General features: G+C 39.0%; 1 protein-coding gene across 1 annotated transcript in view; it reads left to right on the forward strand.

The window, feature by feature from the left end:
* knl1 (kinetochore scaffold 1) overlaps positions 1-16,220 on the forward strand; it is a 68,928-nt gene that overhangs the window by 28,443 nt on the left and 24,265 nt on the right. Inside the window, exons 12-16 of the mRNA XM_073040340.1 lie at positions 1,114-1,172; positions 1,818-1,916; positions 9,086-9,201; positions 10,664-10,754; positions 12,497-12,613. Coding sequence (XP_072896441.1) covers positions 1,114-1,172; positions 1,818-1,916; positions 9,086-9,201; positions 10,664-10,754; positions 12,497-12,613 — 482 coding nt within the window. The remainder of the gene's footprint in view (positions 1-1,113; positions 1,173-1,817; positions 1,917-9,085; positions 9,202-10,663; positions 10,755-12,496; positions 12,614-16,220) is intronic.

Raw genomic sequence — 16,220 nt, forward strand, 5'->3', positions numbered from 1 at the left:
ATGTTCCTGACTTTTAGAACAAAATACTTGGATTAATTTGTAACATAACTGTTTTCAACCTTGCTTGATCCTACCCGCTACTTTTCATTCATTCATCAAGAGAACGGTGCTGTATTCATGCATGGCATTTTAGATTTGTTAGTTTTATCCTGGCTAACAAGATATTTATGAATTTAAAAAAATACTGTTGGTTGAACAGCTACTTTCTGATGCAGTTCAAAATGAGACTGAATACCTGGCTGCCCTTTACATTTTAAAGGATTCACAGGACACTGGTTCTGTTATTCCATTTATCAGTTAAAGACTGAGAACAATATAATTTTAGTTTTTCTATTTTTAAAATGATCTTTCACTTTGATTTTACCTTTAAGAGATAACTAATTAAATCTCATTTACCTGAAGCACTGATTTTTTTTGTCTTTATTTTCCACACCTGATGGTGCACTATCAGATTCCTTTAACTTGGTACAAGGCATGACACAGTTGTAAGCATGTTTAAACAAAGATGATCGCTACCTATCGATACAGCTTCATAACTATCCATACTATTTCTAGTGGATTTTGGTGTGTATGGCACTTGTTTAATCAGACAGATTCCTGGGGTGAGGACAAAAAGAATCGTTCTCATTTTTCGGAGTTCAGAAGAATGAGAAGTGGTCTTTTTGAAACTTGGATGGATTCTGGAGGGACCTGGTGGGCCAAGTAGGCGAGGATTTGTCCTGATCGTGGAACCCACAATTAGATACATAGAACAGCAATTTAAGCTGAGAAAATGTGGAATTTCTAGTTGTAAATATTTTGAAATCTGTACCTCAAAGACGTAGCCACTGAGGATTGCAGTTTATTGAAGGTGAAGTCAGGCAAAATAGTTCAAAATGCGGCTTAGTATTTTGTGTTCTTATTGCATATGGTTTGTGAATCAAATCAGACAGATTTAATAATTAATAATAAAAATGCTGTTCATGTGTCAATACCATTTGCTATAGTGCCCAGCTGTAGGGTGGGAAGGCTAGAAATAAGGATGATTGGCTTTTAAATGGACATGAACGAATGATAGTTCATAGAGATTTGACATTTTGAAACCTTGCTGAACAACTTTAAATTTTTTTTCAGCTCCAAAATGCAACTTAAATGCATCCCTTGTGATCTTGGAGGAGTCTGAGTTGCATAAGGTATGGTTGTTTTATTGTTTTGTCTGTGATTTCAAATGTAGTAATTTAAACAGAGACTTCGTTCATCTCTTATGTTGAAAGTTCAAGGCATACACAACAGTGTATAACTTTTGTGTTAAGCTATGTTAAAGTTTTCTTATCTTTCAGATTTTTATTAATTATCAATAATAACACCTATGGCAGCCAGGAAGGTATTACATGTGCTTTATAACTTGCTGCTCTTCAACAGAATAAAACAACTTTCAGAATGAAGCCATGAGTAACTTCATCCCACCCCCTCCGGTCTTCTATCATTTCGCATTTCCCCTTCCCCCCACTACTTTCAAATCTCTTACTATCTTTCCATTCAGTTAGTCCTGACGAAGGGTCTCGGCCCAAAACGTCAACAGTACTTCTCCTATAGATGCTGCCTGGCCTGCTGTGTTCCACCAGCATTTTGTGTGTTGTTCCATGAGTAACTTGTTTGCTTTTTTGTTTCCCCCCAGCTTTTATATTTTGCACTTAAATGTTTAAGCAGTATAATACATGCAATAAACAAATATGGCTTCAAATCCAGGATATTTTTATATGATATAGATACTTGTGTACAATGTCTTGCAAAAGAAGGTAATTGAAACCTGAGTAAAAATATACTTTCTCTTGTAGAAATTGATGGATGGTGAGATCACAGTCCGGGAATTCTTCAAATTCTTGAAAGTTCAAACACGTCCACAGAAATCTCGCCAGAGTGAACTGCAAGTCAATGTAAGAGTACAGCTGCAGATTTTCAGTTCCATTAACAAATCCTGCAGAAATGCTAGAACATATCCCCAGGGTTGTGTTTCACTACTAAAATGTTAACCACTGAAATACTATATTTATTTATGTATTTTTAAGACCTTTTATATCACGTACTGAGTTTGAAACATGCTCACTGTTAAATTTTACAACTAATTGGAGGTTGTAAGACTTTTTTTGTTTGTGTTATTTTTTTTGCATCCAAGCTTGTAGTTTTGATAAAGGAACTAGGGTACTAAATTCAAATCTGAGCAGTGCATTTTGGTGCTCAATACCCACATTCATTCAGGTGCCTTGCTGTTCGGTGTGGGCAATCATGTCTCTCCATCCATCACCCTGACCCTCCGAATTGCAGTTGTTGCCTCCCCTGTTTCTAACCATGATGTTAATCTATCTATCATTTTCACTTTCTGTCTGCCTCTGCTTTTTCCTTCCAGCTTTCCAGTTGTAACTAAATGTTCTAATGCCTCTCTTCGCATGATGTGTCCCAGAATTTTGATTGCTGTTTTCTGATTTTCTTTTTAAAGTAATGTACGTTTTGTTTTCGTTCTCTGTCTAACTTCTTCGTTGGTTATCCTGTCTGTATATGATATGCATAGCATTCTTCTGAGGAACCATATCTCTGCTGCATTGATTCTTTTTTCCATTGCATTTGTGATGGTCCTTGACTCGTAGCCATACATCAATATAGGAAGAATGTGACAGCTGAGGGTTCTAAGGCAGATGTCAATTGCTATTTTCTTGTTCATTAGGATGTTTCTCATTTCTGTAAATACCGTTCTTGCCATTGCTATTCTTGCTTTTATGTCTGTTTCGCATTTGCCATCAGATGTTACCCATGATCCAAGGTACTTGAAGTTGTGAACTTGTTTTAGGATTTAATTTTCCAATATGATCCTACAGTTTGGGATATCAGCTTTCTTTTTTCTTTACCATTACTTCAGTTTTCTTTTTGTTTAAGGTTAGGCCAAGTCTTTCGCTCTCTGTGTTGATGGTGGATATTAGCTTCTGTAAATTTACTGCACTATTTGCTATCAGTACTGTATCATTCGCATAGCGGAGGTTGTTGATATTGTATCCTCCTATACTTATTCCAGGTGGGTCTTGTATGGTTCTCATGATGTTTTCACTATACAGGGAGAACAGGTCTGGTGATAGAACACAATCCTGTCTGATTCCTCGCTTTATTGGCTGATATTCACCAATCTCGTTGTCTATCCGTATGGCTGCACTTTGTTGCCAGTAGAGGTTCCTGATTATTCTTAGATCTTTTCTGTCGATATTAATATCTTTAAGCATTTTCATGATGACTTGGCATTTCACTGTGTCAAAGGCTTTTGTGTAGTCAATGAAACAGAATTATAGGTCTTGTACTTCTATTAACCTTTTGATAATATTCCTGAGAATATAAGTTGCGTTTGATGTTCCCTTGCCTTCGACAAAGCTACACTGTTCTTCACTGATCTCTGGTTTATTTTTGTTACTTATTCTGAGCATGATGATTCTAAGTAGAATTCTGAATCTTATGGAACAAAGAAGAAAATGTAAGTAAAACAAAGAAGTCTACGTATCCTTGCATGCACAGGTAACAACCAAGTGCAAGGAAGCAAAAGAAAAGTAGCTTAAGGACAAATATGAGTTAATAGGACAATTGCAGAAGACCAACAACGGCAAATGTATTCACAACGAGATCAAAGAGGTCACAAAGTGGGCAACAACAGGATGTATAAAAGCAAAAGACGGATCTACAATTATAGAATAAGGAAAAGTAATGCAAAGATGGTCAGAATACATCAAAGACCTATATGACGACAAAGACCGAGAGGACAACTTTGATATTGGCAACAACAACAAGGGCCCAGCAATACTGAAAGAAGAGGTGGAACCTGCTCTGAAGAAAATGCGAAAGCAGAAATCATCAGGATCTGATAACATTCTGGTTGAACTATATGAAGTGCCATGTTGTATGACATGGGTGTTCAAGATCTTTCCATGACCATGATTGTCTTTGGCAGATTTTTCTACAGAAGTGGTTTGGCATCGTAGCCTTCAGTTGCTCATACAACCATCCACCACCTGCTCCCATGGCTTCAGGTAACCCTAATCTCAGGGTTAGGGGGTGGGGTGGAGCAGGTGCTACACTTTGCCCATGGTGACCTGCAGTCTGGCAGAGAGGAGGAATACTTTCACTTCCTTTGATAGAGGCGTAACTCTTATCACATCACCCATAGTAGGTTTATCAATGGAATGAAAATTTGGAGCTGTTTAGCTTAGTCCCCCCCCCTGATGAGGGTCAGTGAAGCCATGGGAGCAGGTGGTGGATGGATGATCGTATCAGCTGGTTATGTAATTACTGATGTCAGGCAGCCATTCTCTGAAGTGTATTGATATGGGTGGGTCACCCGTCTTGTAAAGACACTGCCCAGAAGAAGACAATGGCAAACCACTTCTGGGGGGGGAAAATTGCAAAGAACAATCATGGTCAAAACACCATAAGAACATTGGAAATAGGAGGCTATGTGGCCCATCAAGCCAGCTCTGTCATTCAATAAGATCATGGCTATCTGGCCATGGACTCGTCTCCACCTACCTGTCTTTTCCCATAACCCTTAATTCCCCTATTATGCAAAAATCTATTCAACCTTGTTTTAAATATATTTACTGTGGTAGGCTCCACTGGCTTATTGAGCATAGAATTCCACAGATTCACCACTCTTTGAGAAAAGCAGTTCCTCCTTATCTCTGTGCTAAATCTACTCCCCTAAATCTTGAGGCTAGTTGTAATCTCACCTACTAGTGGGAACAGCTTTCCTGCCTCTACCTTATCTACCCCTTTCATAATTTTGTATGCTTATATAAGATCTCCACTCATTATTCTGAATACCAGCGAGTACAGTCCCAGGCTTCTCAATCTCCTCATGGTCTAACACCCTCATCTCTGGAAACAACCTGGTAAACCTCTTCTGTACCACCTCCAAGCCAGTATGTCCCTCCTCAGGTAAGGAGACCAGGACTGCATGCAGTACCCCAGGTGTGGCCTCACAATTACCCCTGTACAGCTGCAGCATAGCCTTTCTGCTCTTAAATTCAGTCCCTCCAGCAATGAAGACCAATATTCCATTTGTCATCTTGATGGTCTGCTACACATGTAAAGCAACCTTTTGTGATTCATGCACAAGCACCCCTAAGACTTTCTGCCCATCAGCATGCTGCAATCTTTTACCATTTAAATAATAATTTGATCTTCCATTTTCCCTTCCAAAGTGGATGACCTCACATTTACCAACACTGTAGACCAAAGCCCGACACTTGCCCACTCACAACCTATCTATATCTCTCTGCAGACTCTCCATATCCTCTGCACAATTTGCTTTTACACTTAATTTAGTGCCATCAGCAAACTTGGATACACTACACTCAGTCTCCTTTTCCAGATCGTTAATGTATATCGTGAACAGTTGCAGGTGCAACACCGACCCTTGCAGCACACCGCTCACTACTAATTACCAACCAAAGAAACATCCATGTATCCCAACTCACTGCTTTCTGTTTGTTAACCAATCCTCTATATATGCTAATACATCAACTTTATGCATCCTTATCTTATGGATGTCTTTATGTGGCACCCTATTGAGGCCTTCTGGAAATCCAAGTAAATAATGTCCATCTGTTCCCATCTATCAACTGCACTTGTTATATCCTCATAGAATTCCAGTAAGTTTGTCAAACAGGACCTGCCTTTGCTGAATCCATGCTGCGTCTGCATGATGGATCCATTTCTTTTGAAATGCCTTGCTCTTTCTTCCTTAATGATAGATTCAAGCATTTTCCCAACTACAGACGTTAAAGTAACTGACCTATAGTTACCTGCCTTTTGTCTACATCCTTTTTTGAGCAGTAGCACTTTCGCCTTCTTCCAATCCGCCAGGACCTGCCCAGAGTCCAGAGAAAGCCTCAAGTATAACTTCTGCCATTTCTTTCAATACCCAGGGATGTATTCCATCAGAACCAGGGAACTTGTCTATTTTTAGGCCCACAAGTTTGCTCAGCACTACCTCTTTAGTGATAGCTATTTTATCAAGGGCCTTACCTTCCATTGCATTCATATTATCTCTCTTTGACATGTTAGACGTGTCCTCCACCATGAAGACCAACACAAAATATTAATTCAAAGCCTCAGCCACTTCCTTGTTACCCAATGTCAATTCCCCCATCATGTCCTCTAGGGGACCTATGTTTACTTTAATCACCCTTTTCCATTTAATATTATAATTTAAAAAAATTGCTATCAGTTTTTAGATTATGTGCTAGTTTATTTTCATAATCTATCTTCCCTTTCATTATTGTTCCCTTAGTAGTTCATTGTAGCTTTTTAAAGTTTTCCCAATCTTCCAGTTTCCCACTACTCTCAGCAACTTTGTATGCATGAGCTTTTAGTTTGATGCCTTCCTTTATTTCCTTAGTTACCCATGGCTGGCTCTCCGCACCCTTACTGTCCTTGTTTTAACTGGAATATACTTTTGTTGAGCACCATGAAAAATCTCTTTGAAAATCTTCCACTGTTCCTTAACCGTCCCATCATATTGTCTGTGTTCTCAGTGTACCCTAACTAACTTCTGCCTCATCCCATTGTAGTCTTATTTAGACATAATACTTTAGTTTTAAATCAAAGTATTGCACCCTCCATTTGTATGAGAAACTCAATCATACTGAGATCACTCTTTCCAAGAGGATCCCTAATTACAAAATTGCTAATTTCTGCCTCATTGCACAGGACCAGATTCAAGATAGCATGTTCTCTTGTAGGTTCAGTAACATGCTGTTCAAGAAAGCTATCACATATGCATTCTGTGATAACAATCACACCATGATTGCCTATGTCTCTTGACATAGCACAAGATGATGATGATGATTCTTTCTCAAAATTGAATTTAAGTATTGTACAACATTTTAAATTGTATGTTCATGTTACATTCAATCTGCCAATTTCTTGTTTAAGTATCTTAGAATATTTATTGCCAATACAATGGAGCCAATTACCATGGAGAAATGTTTTTTCATTGTTTTCATAATTCATTGAAATTGTATAGCGTTTTCTTATCGTTATACTGGAGCAACAGCTTGTATTACATTCTATTTTCTAGAGTGAAATTTTAACCCACAATATTCTGGGACTGATGGTAGTAGAAACTTTTATTAACACTTTTGAATTAACACTTTTATTTGCACACCGTTATACCATGGAGGTGCTAAATCCTAATTTAAACTCGGTAGTTTCAATGGCTTATATACTGTAGTTATATTTGCACCTATAGATAAAATGGCAATGATGGTATCAGAGAGAAAAATGAGAAGTGGAGAAGATGACAGATTAAGCATCCATTTAATTTGCTGTAGAATTGTTTCTAAAGATTAGCTTTATTAGTTTCATTTGTTACATGTACATTGAAACGTACAGTAAAATGTGTCCTTTGTGGCGGTTTGGGCTGGGCAGCCTACCAGTATCACCGTGCTTCAGGCGCAAAATAGCATGCCGAAAGCTCACTAACTCTAACAATATGTTCGTCTTTGGAATGTGGGAGGAAATCCACATGGTTATGCAGTGAACTTACTAACTCCTTACAGACAGCAATGGAAATGGAGCTTTGATCTTAAAGCAGGCACTGTTAAGTGTATGGCAACCCTTTGTGTTAGTAGACATTTGCTAGGGATTGAGGGAATTCCTTGGAGAATGCAGATCTTCCTCAGTTATGAATGCCTGATTTGTGGATTCCAGTTAATCCTTATCAGTTAATTGGAGCATCCACTTATTTTTTTAAAAGAAACAACAACAAAAAATCTAATTGAGAAAATAACCAGCATTACCTCCATTTATTTGGAACATTATGCAGCATAACTGAGACAGGAGACTGTTGCAGAGCAGTTTCTAACTAGTGCCGGATGTGTGCACTTGTGTGGCCATTAGACACTACACTGCTTAGATTGAACAGTTTTAAATAGTGTCAATGGCATTTGATTGTATTCAAAAATCAGTGATTTTTATCACTGATAGTTGGCGAGAAATGAGCAGTAAACCAATTCAGGACTGTTGTATTCACTGCGGTTTCAAGTGTTCAGGCCTGGAGATGCCAGAAATGGCCAGGAGTGAAAATGAAACAACTTTATTAAAGTGAGGAACTACAAAGAATCTGAAGGTGCCAACAATCATTTCGAATGTTACAACAAAAATGAAGATTTGAAGGATGTAATCATCGATAGTATTGTGTGAAGGAGGTCAATTATCTTTACTAGGTGTCTGTGCTGATTTTCTTCATTTACAGTCATCAAAAAAACGTGGCAGCGTTTATAACCATTGGGACTCCATTCACTGGGACCATTCGGAACTTATACACATTTTTATAATACTCTAGTAGTATTGATAGAGTTCTAATTTCTGTATTTCATGTAAATACATAATTTGTTACTCAGTTAAATAGTAGTTTGTCTTTTTTATACCTTTTTAATTATTTCCGTGAAACTTTGGCTAATTGGAGCAGGATCTTAATTGGGCCGAAATGTACTGGTCCTGATGTGTCCCAATTTTAAATTCAAATGAGAACCAGTCTTGGGGAGGGAAGACATATTTATATGCATGTAACCTTATGGTAATTGAACATCGTTGTTTCAAGACACAGGCTGCCAGGTTCACTGCTAGAGGCCATGAAAATTAACAAGCAAGCACTATTATTGCTACTTGTGCAATGATACTTTATTAAACAACGTAACCTTCACTGATTCTTCAAGCCCACTGAAAACGGCTTTGACTGTGGTATACTCCAAGTTTTGTATCATTCTGCCAAGGCAGGGGAAAACAAATGTTTGTTAATTAGTCCTCCTCAACACCATTTGTTGCAATACCGTGGAAATGTGATTACTGCCTTGAATTATTTTGTGTTTTTTCTGACTTGCTAACAAAGTTATCACATGAGCATCTACTTTTAAAAAAAATATAATCCATTCTTAAGCTGAAATGGCCTTGTAGGCTATAGCATTTGTGAAAATTCTGCATATTTTACTTGAGTTTATTATTGATTCTGAGCTATAGTTGATTTTTTAACCACTGTATTAATTAAAACTATTATTTTATTTCTTGGTAGCCTGAATTGGACAGATCGTCAGGACTGGAAAATGGGCTGGCTGTGAAGTTTATTCACCGACCAAAACGGGAAGTCTATGAAGACAATAGTTCTGCACTCTCTGCGGCCATAAATGAGTATGTAAAGTTTAGGCAGTGTTGTTGCCTCACTGTGTCAGAGATTTGGTTTCACATCTATGTGTGTGAAGTTGACATGTTCTGTGACCGTATGGGTGTCCTTCAATAGCTCTGGTTTCTTCCCAAAGACTTGTGTTGGCAGGTTAATTAGCCACTTAAAATTGCAGCTATTGTGCAGGTGAATAGTAGTATCTTGGGGGAATTGATAATGTGGGGAGGTTAGAAAGGGATTAGATGACGATTAATATTTATGTGTGGTAGTCAGCCAATGCAGACTTGATGTTCTGAAGGGCCTATTCCTATCCTGTATGACTCCATGAAATCTTACAATTTGCCGTCTGTGAAAATAGCTGTTTCTATTTTGTATTCTTGGAAAATACTTTATTAATTTGCGAGCTTGTGTTGAATGTTATTATTAATTTTAAAATGCAGTTTTAGGCATGTACTTATTTATTTAGAGGTACTGCGAGGGACAGGCCCTACCAGTCAACAAACCACACTGCCCAGAAACACACCTATTTAACCCTAGCCAAGTCATAGGACAATTTACAATGACCTATTGACTAGGTTGTCTTTGGACTGTGGGAGGAAAGTGGGGCATCCAGAGAGACCCGTGCAGTTCACGAGGAGAATGTACAAGCTCTACAGACTGCTCCAGAATGTCCTGAGCTGTAATAGCATAGTGCTAGTTGCTAACTAGCGTGGCACCCAGAAACACACATATCTTTAGAGACACAACATTTACAAACAAAATGTGAATTTCTACATAAATTGTACAAGAAAGAACAGAATTACAATTAAGAAAAAGTAGTAAAATCCATTGTAGTGCAAAGTGGTCATAGTGTTGCCAGTGAGGTAGTGATTAGGGTTGTGTAGGTTGCTTCATGAACTGAATGAAGAGAAGTAGCTGTTCTTGAACCTTGTGAGACTTGAGGCTTCCGTACCTCTTGCCCAGTGATAGCTGCCAGAAGATGGTATGGCCTGGAGGGTGGGTTTCTTTGGATGTTATTTTGTTAAGGCAGTGCCTCATGTAGATACTACCAATAGTGGGGATGTATTGGGCTGAGTTCACTACTCTTTGTAGCTTCTTGTGTTTCTGCTCATTGGAATTGCCATACCAGACCTTGACGGAACTGGTTAGGATAATTTCAACAGATCATTTGTAGGTTAATATTCAGTAACATGCCAAAACCTTCTAAAACTTATCAGAAAAGGTTCTGGTGTGCCTTCCTTGTGATTGATTATATGTGCCAGGCCAGGATAGATAGAACTTACAAGAACTTAAAGCTACTAGCCCTCTCCACTACTGATTGGAGCATGTTTGCCCCCCTTCCCTTCCTACAAGTTTCTTTTACAACCACACACCCCCAACTGTCATATCTGCATGTTTCTGATTCTTGGGTTGCAAATTACAGCAAATCAGCTCTAAGTGACTCCAATGTTTTTCCCATTTGCTTTTCAGCCTGAAGGATCAGTTGTTAGATCTTGACAAGCTCTTGTCAGAAGTGAACTTTCCACTTTTGAAAGAGGTGATGCAAATGACAAAAGAAGAGGTAAATATTGATTTGTCTGAAAATGGTTAAGTTTGGCTATGTTCAGTTGTTTGGTCTTTCGAAATTAAAATTTATAGTTGCTGTATCTTAATTTCTGAAGAAGATGCATGTTAATTTTCAGGTTTATAGCTGCCTGAGGTCCTCTGTCATTGAGAATGATGGTCTATTCTAGGTTTGGTATGCACCCTCTATTATTTTGCTGTATTTTAAACTGTTTAATAAGAAACTTCATGAGAAGAACCTTAGCTGAAGATTAAACTAATGATTGTAACTGAACTTGAAAATAATTTATAACAGTAAAAACAAATGGCAAATAAACTCTTCTTGGGCTTCCAGCCAGGTACAAGTATCAATTATAATCGATGTTTTGATGACAAACTCAGCCATCTTCTTCAGGGATGATGCCTGGGCACGTCTAGTCCAGTGGAATTTATACCCCCGTATTCTGTCCTTTCTGATTGGTTAGTCCTCATCTAATCAGGTTTCTGATCTCCCACCTTGTTTATATTCATTCCAGTTCTTACTTGGACCGAGACCTTTGTCTTTGTTGAAATTCTTTTCCTCTAGTTTTATTTCAGTAGCTTCCTTTACCAGGTAGTCCTAAAAGCCATTGGCGTGGCACAGTAGTTTTGTGCCGTTGAAGTCAATCCTATGGCCAGTGCAAATGCAGTCTTCCTCGACTGCCAATTTCTCCAGGTAACCCAAATGGATACACCTCCTGTGCTCCTTGATGCAAGTTTCCACCATGCATCCCATCTGGCCAATATATGCTGTTCTGCATTCACAGGGAATCTTGTAAACGCCAGCTGATCTGAGTCCCAGATCATCTTTGACCTGCATAAGCTGTGACTTGAGCTTCTGTATGGATTTGTGGATGGTATCAATCCGATATTTCTTCCTGATCCTGGCGATCCTTTGCAGAAACCATTGAAATATAGGGAAGACTGGCAGTAATGACAGGTTCCTCCTCATTGTTAAGCTTTCCTGTTTGTTTGTTTTTTTTATTGTCAGTCCATTTGAGGACCCCGTTGATTTCCTTCTCCTTGTAGCCATTCTATAAGAAAGTCATGCATAATTGTCTTACTTCCTTGGGGAGACTCTCCAGGTTCTGAAATAGTTTTTGCACAGTTAATCAAAGTAGAAAGAACTGCTCTACATTGGGAGGCATGATGGTGGCTGCTATTGTTGAGGTACAAGTCCGTGTGAGTTGGTTTCTGATGGTTACCATATCCCGAGGCTACCGTCCGGTTTCCATCTTATTAGAACGTCCAGGAACAGGAGGCAACCGTTCTTCTCCATCACCATCGTAGATTGACTGTTTGGATGTATACTGTTCAGGTGGTCATGGAACTGTTGGAGTGTCAGGAGTCCATGAGACCACACTACAAAAGTGTCATCCATTTGCCACTCTGTCCATTTGTTCATAGTAGTTTCCCTTATAAAGGAAGTACATCGAAGTAAGGGTGTGTTCAAAAAGGTCAATGATAGCTTTATCAAACCTTGACCACAGGAGGACCAAGGTGTCCTTAATGGGAGCTCTCATGAGCAGGGACACCACGTTGAATCTAACCATTATGTCCTCTGGGTTCAGCTGGATGTTGGTTATCGCTTTAACGAAGTTGGCCAAATTTGTGATGTGATGTTCACAAACCCCAACAAAGGGAGACAGCATGGTTGTTAAATGCTTAGCCAAAAAATGGCTTTAAAATATTTTAATTGGTTTATTGTAATTTCTTCCTCAGTTGCAACAGTTTCGTTCTTGCTTGAATACCAAGAAAAGCACTTACGTGAAGAGGACTAAAGTAATCTGCCATGAACAAAAGGTTCAACTGTACTTGACCCAGTTGAATGCATTGAAGGTAATTGTGCTTTATGAACACTTGTTTTACATATGCGTCCATGGCCTTGGGCCTAATGTCAGAGAACTAATTCTATTAAATTACCCTTGATTATTTTTCTGAAAGATTTAAACTAAAGTATTTGGATCTCATTTTCCTAGAGGAAGATGTTAAGTTTATATCTTTATTCCTCAAATATTGGAAAACAAGGCCAATAAGAAGGAATATATTTTATCCAGCAATTTAAACTTTTGACAATCTAAAATTGTTGAGAACTGTTGGAATATAGCAGCACCAAGTAGCTATGAAATGTTGCAAATCTTAATAAAGCAATGAACTGGAGTAGTTCTCATATTGAATCCTCCCATTCACTAATTCATGCTACAGTGTGTCCTGTCCAAATTTTTAAAAAATGTATACCGCAATTTTCCAGTAGTTTCTCTTGACACCTCTTCCTGATGCCACAACTCGAACGCTTGAAGGATTGAGGACAGTATGCATATTGGAGTTAGAAGTTCACTTTCAAAATGAACTCCATTGTGACTTATAAATGTTTTCATTTTTCCACTTAATTCCATCATTTCCATTCCCAGTCAACTGCACCTTCCAACTTGGTAGCTTGCTTATGTGGGCACTGTTTGCTGAGTAGAGCATTGTTTATTATAGTAATGTTGAAATAACAGAGCATGTAAGGAAGAAATTAGCAATGTTTGGAAAAGAAGAGAATCCTGCAGATCAATTCTTAGTATTCCAATGATAGTCTCTTGGTCTGTGCAATGGTAGACACAAAACATTTCAACATAAAATATAATGGAACACAGAATAGTACAGCACAGGAACAGGCCTTTGGTGCACGATCTCTGTGCTGACCATGATCCTGAACCCATCTGCTTGCGCATGATCCATATTCCTCCATTCTCTACATGTTCACGTGTCTGTCTAATTGCTTCCTAAAGCCACTATTGTCTCTGCTTCCACCGCCATTTTAGCAGTGTATTCTAGGCACCTACCTCTCTGTGGGGGATTGGGGAGGAACCTGGCCTGCACATTTCCTTGAAACTTCCTCCTCTCACCTTAAAGCTAACTCTGCTGTAGGAAGCAAGGGAGAAGATTGCTGAGCCTCTGGCAATGATCTTTGCATCATCACTAGGGATGGGAGAAGTACCAGAGGATTGGAAGTTTGCAAATGTTTTCTTGTTCAATAAAGGAGTAGAGAAAACCCAGGAAATTATAGACCAGTGAGTCTTACTTCAGTGGTGGGCAAATTGTTGAAGATCCTGAGTGGCAGGATTTATCAGCATTTGGAGAGACGTATTCTGATTAGGGATAGTCAGCATGGCTTTGTCAGGGACAGGTCATGTCTTACGAGCCTGATTGAATTCTTTGAGGATGTAAAAAAAATAATAATACATTGAGGGTAAAGCAGTGGACGTAGTATATATGGATTTCAGTAAGGCATTTGATAAGGTTCCCCGTGCAAGACTCACTCAGAAAGTAAGGAGGCATGGGATCCAAGGAGACCTTGCTTTGTGGATCCAGAATTGGCTTGCTCACAGAAGGCAAAGGGTGGTTCGTATACAACCATACGAATGTAGGTTCATATTTTACATGGAGGACGGTGATCAGTGGTGTTCTTGGACCTCTCCTCTTTGTGATTTTTTTATAAATGACCTGGATGAGGAAGTAGAAGGGTGGTTTAGTAAGTTTGCTGATGACACAAATGTTGGGGGTGTTGTGGATAGTCTGAAGGTTTGTCAGAGGTTACAGTGGGACATTGATAAGATGCAGAACTGAGCTGAGAAGTGGCAGGTAGAGTTCCACCCAGACAATGTAAAGAGGTCCATTTCGATAATCAAATTAAATTTGAATACAGAATATAATATTAATGGCAAGACTCTTGGCAGTGTGGAGGATCAGTGAGATCATGGGGTCCATGTCTTTAGAACACTCAAAGCTGCTGTTAAGGTGTCTGGTGTGATGGTCTTTATCTGTGGGATTGAGTTCAAGAGCCATGAGGTAATGTTAAAGCTATATAAGACCCCACTTGGAGTAGTGTGTTCAGTTCTGGTCACCTCACTACAGGAAAGATGTGGATACTATAGAGAGTACAGAGGAGATTTACAAGGATGTTGCATGGATTGGAGAGTGTGCCTTATGGGAATAGGTTGAGTGAACTCGGCCTTTTCTCCTTGGAGCAATGGAGGATGAGAGGTGACCTGATAGGGGTGTATAAGATGATGAGAGGGATTGATTGTCTGGATAGCCAGGGGTTTTTTCCCAAGGCTGAAATGGCTAACCCAAAGGGGCATAGTCTTAAGGTGCTTGGAAGTAGGTACAAGGAGGATGTCAGAGGTACGTTTTTCACACAGAATGGTGGGTGTGTGGATTGCACTGCCAGTGAAAGTAGTAGAGTTGGATACAAAAGGGTCTTTTAAGACACTCTTAAATAGGTATATGAAGCTTAGCAAAATAGAAGGCTATGCGCTAGAGAAATTCTAGGCAGTTTCTTGAGTGGGTTACATGGTTGGCACAACATTGTGAGCCTGTAATGTGCTGTAGATTTCTATGTTTCTATCGCCTCTCCTGAGCCACAATTGAGACAACAATCCAAGTTTACTCAGCCTCTATATAGCTGATCCTGACAGCATCCCAGTAAACCTTTTCTGCACCATCTTCATTACCTCCACATCCTTCCTGTAATGGAGCATCTAGAACTGCACACAATACTCCAAATGCTGAGAATGATATTGAGGCCAAAGTGTGTTCAGGACAGGTTAGGTGGGTAGGTTGCATTATGATGTGTTTATGTAACTGAAGATTAAAGATGTGTGAAGAGAACAAAGGATTAATACAGTAAATGCAATCCTTCCAGGCAGAACAAAATAAATGGAAGCAGTAACAGATTACAGAGCCCCTTGACTGTCATCAGCTATTCAATTAAAAGTGTGGCTGATCTAATTGACAGCTTCAACTCCATCTTGTTGCAATTTTTAAATCTCTTCTTCACTACTCTCTTCTGCCATACCTGCCTCCAAAACCACATTAAACCTTAAGTCTACTGTAGCTAAAAAATCTATCTACTGCAACTCGAATTTACTTTATCATTCAGCATTTATGGACACCTGGGTGGAAAAATTGCCAACAAATCAGCAAATGTTGCAGATCCAGTTAAACAGCAGCTCTAAAAAGGAAATTAATGTTTTGGGTTGAGTTCAGATGCTTTATTCCATTCATCTGCTTAACAAGTGTTTTCTGCTTACAGATGTGCAGTGTCTGCAAGATTTTCTTTTAAGTCCGTAATTGAGAGAAGTAGTTTCTCTTAATTTTGATCTTAAATTGATGATGCCTCTATTTGAGGTCTGGCCTCCCAATTCCTGACTCTGACACTTCAGGTTATGTCTCAAAACCAACCTTTCAATGAGATCACCTTTCAGTTAAGCTCCAGAACATTCATAAAGTCATATAGCATGCAACAGTCCTTGGTCTCCAGATCCACTCTGAATCATCAAGCATCCATTTATACTAATCCCATTTTATTCCCTTCAGATGCCTATTAACTCCTCTAATCTACAGCTTACCTGCACACTAGGAGCATTTTGCAGCAGCCAGTTAACCTACCTAACCATAC

The sequence above is a fragment of the Hemitrygon akajei genome, chromosome 3 (assembly GCF_048418815.1).
Source record: "Hemitrygon akajei chromosome 3, sHemAka1.3, whole genome shotgun sequence".
NCBI lineage: Eukaryota > Metazoa > Chordata > Chondrichthyes > Myliobatiformes > Dasyatidae > Hemitrygon > Hemitrygon akajei.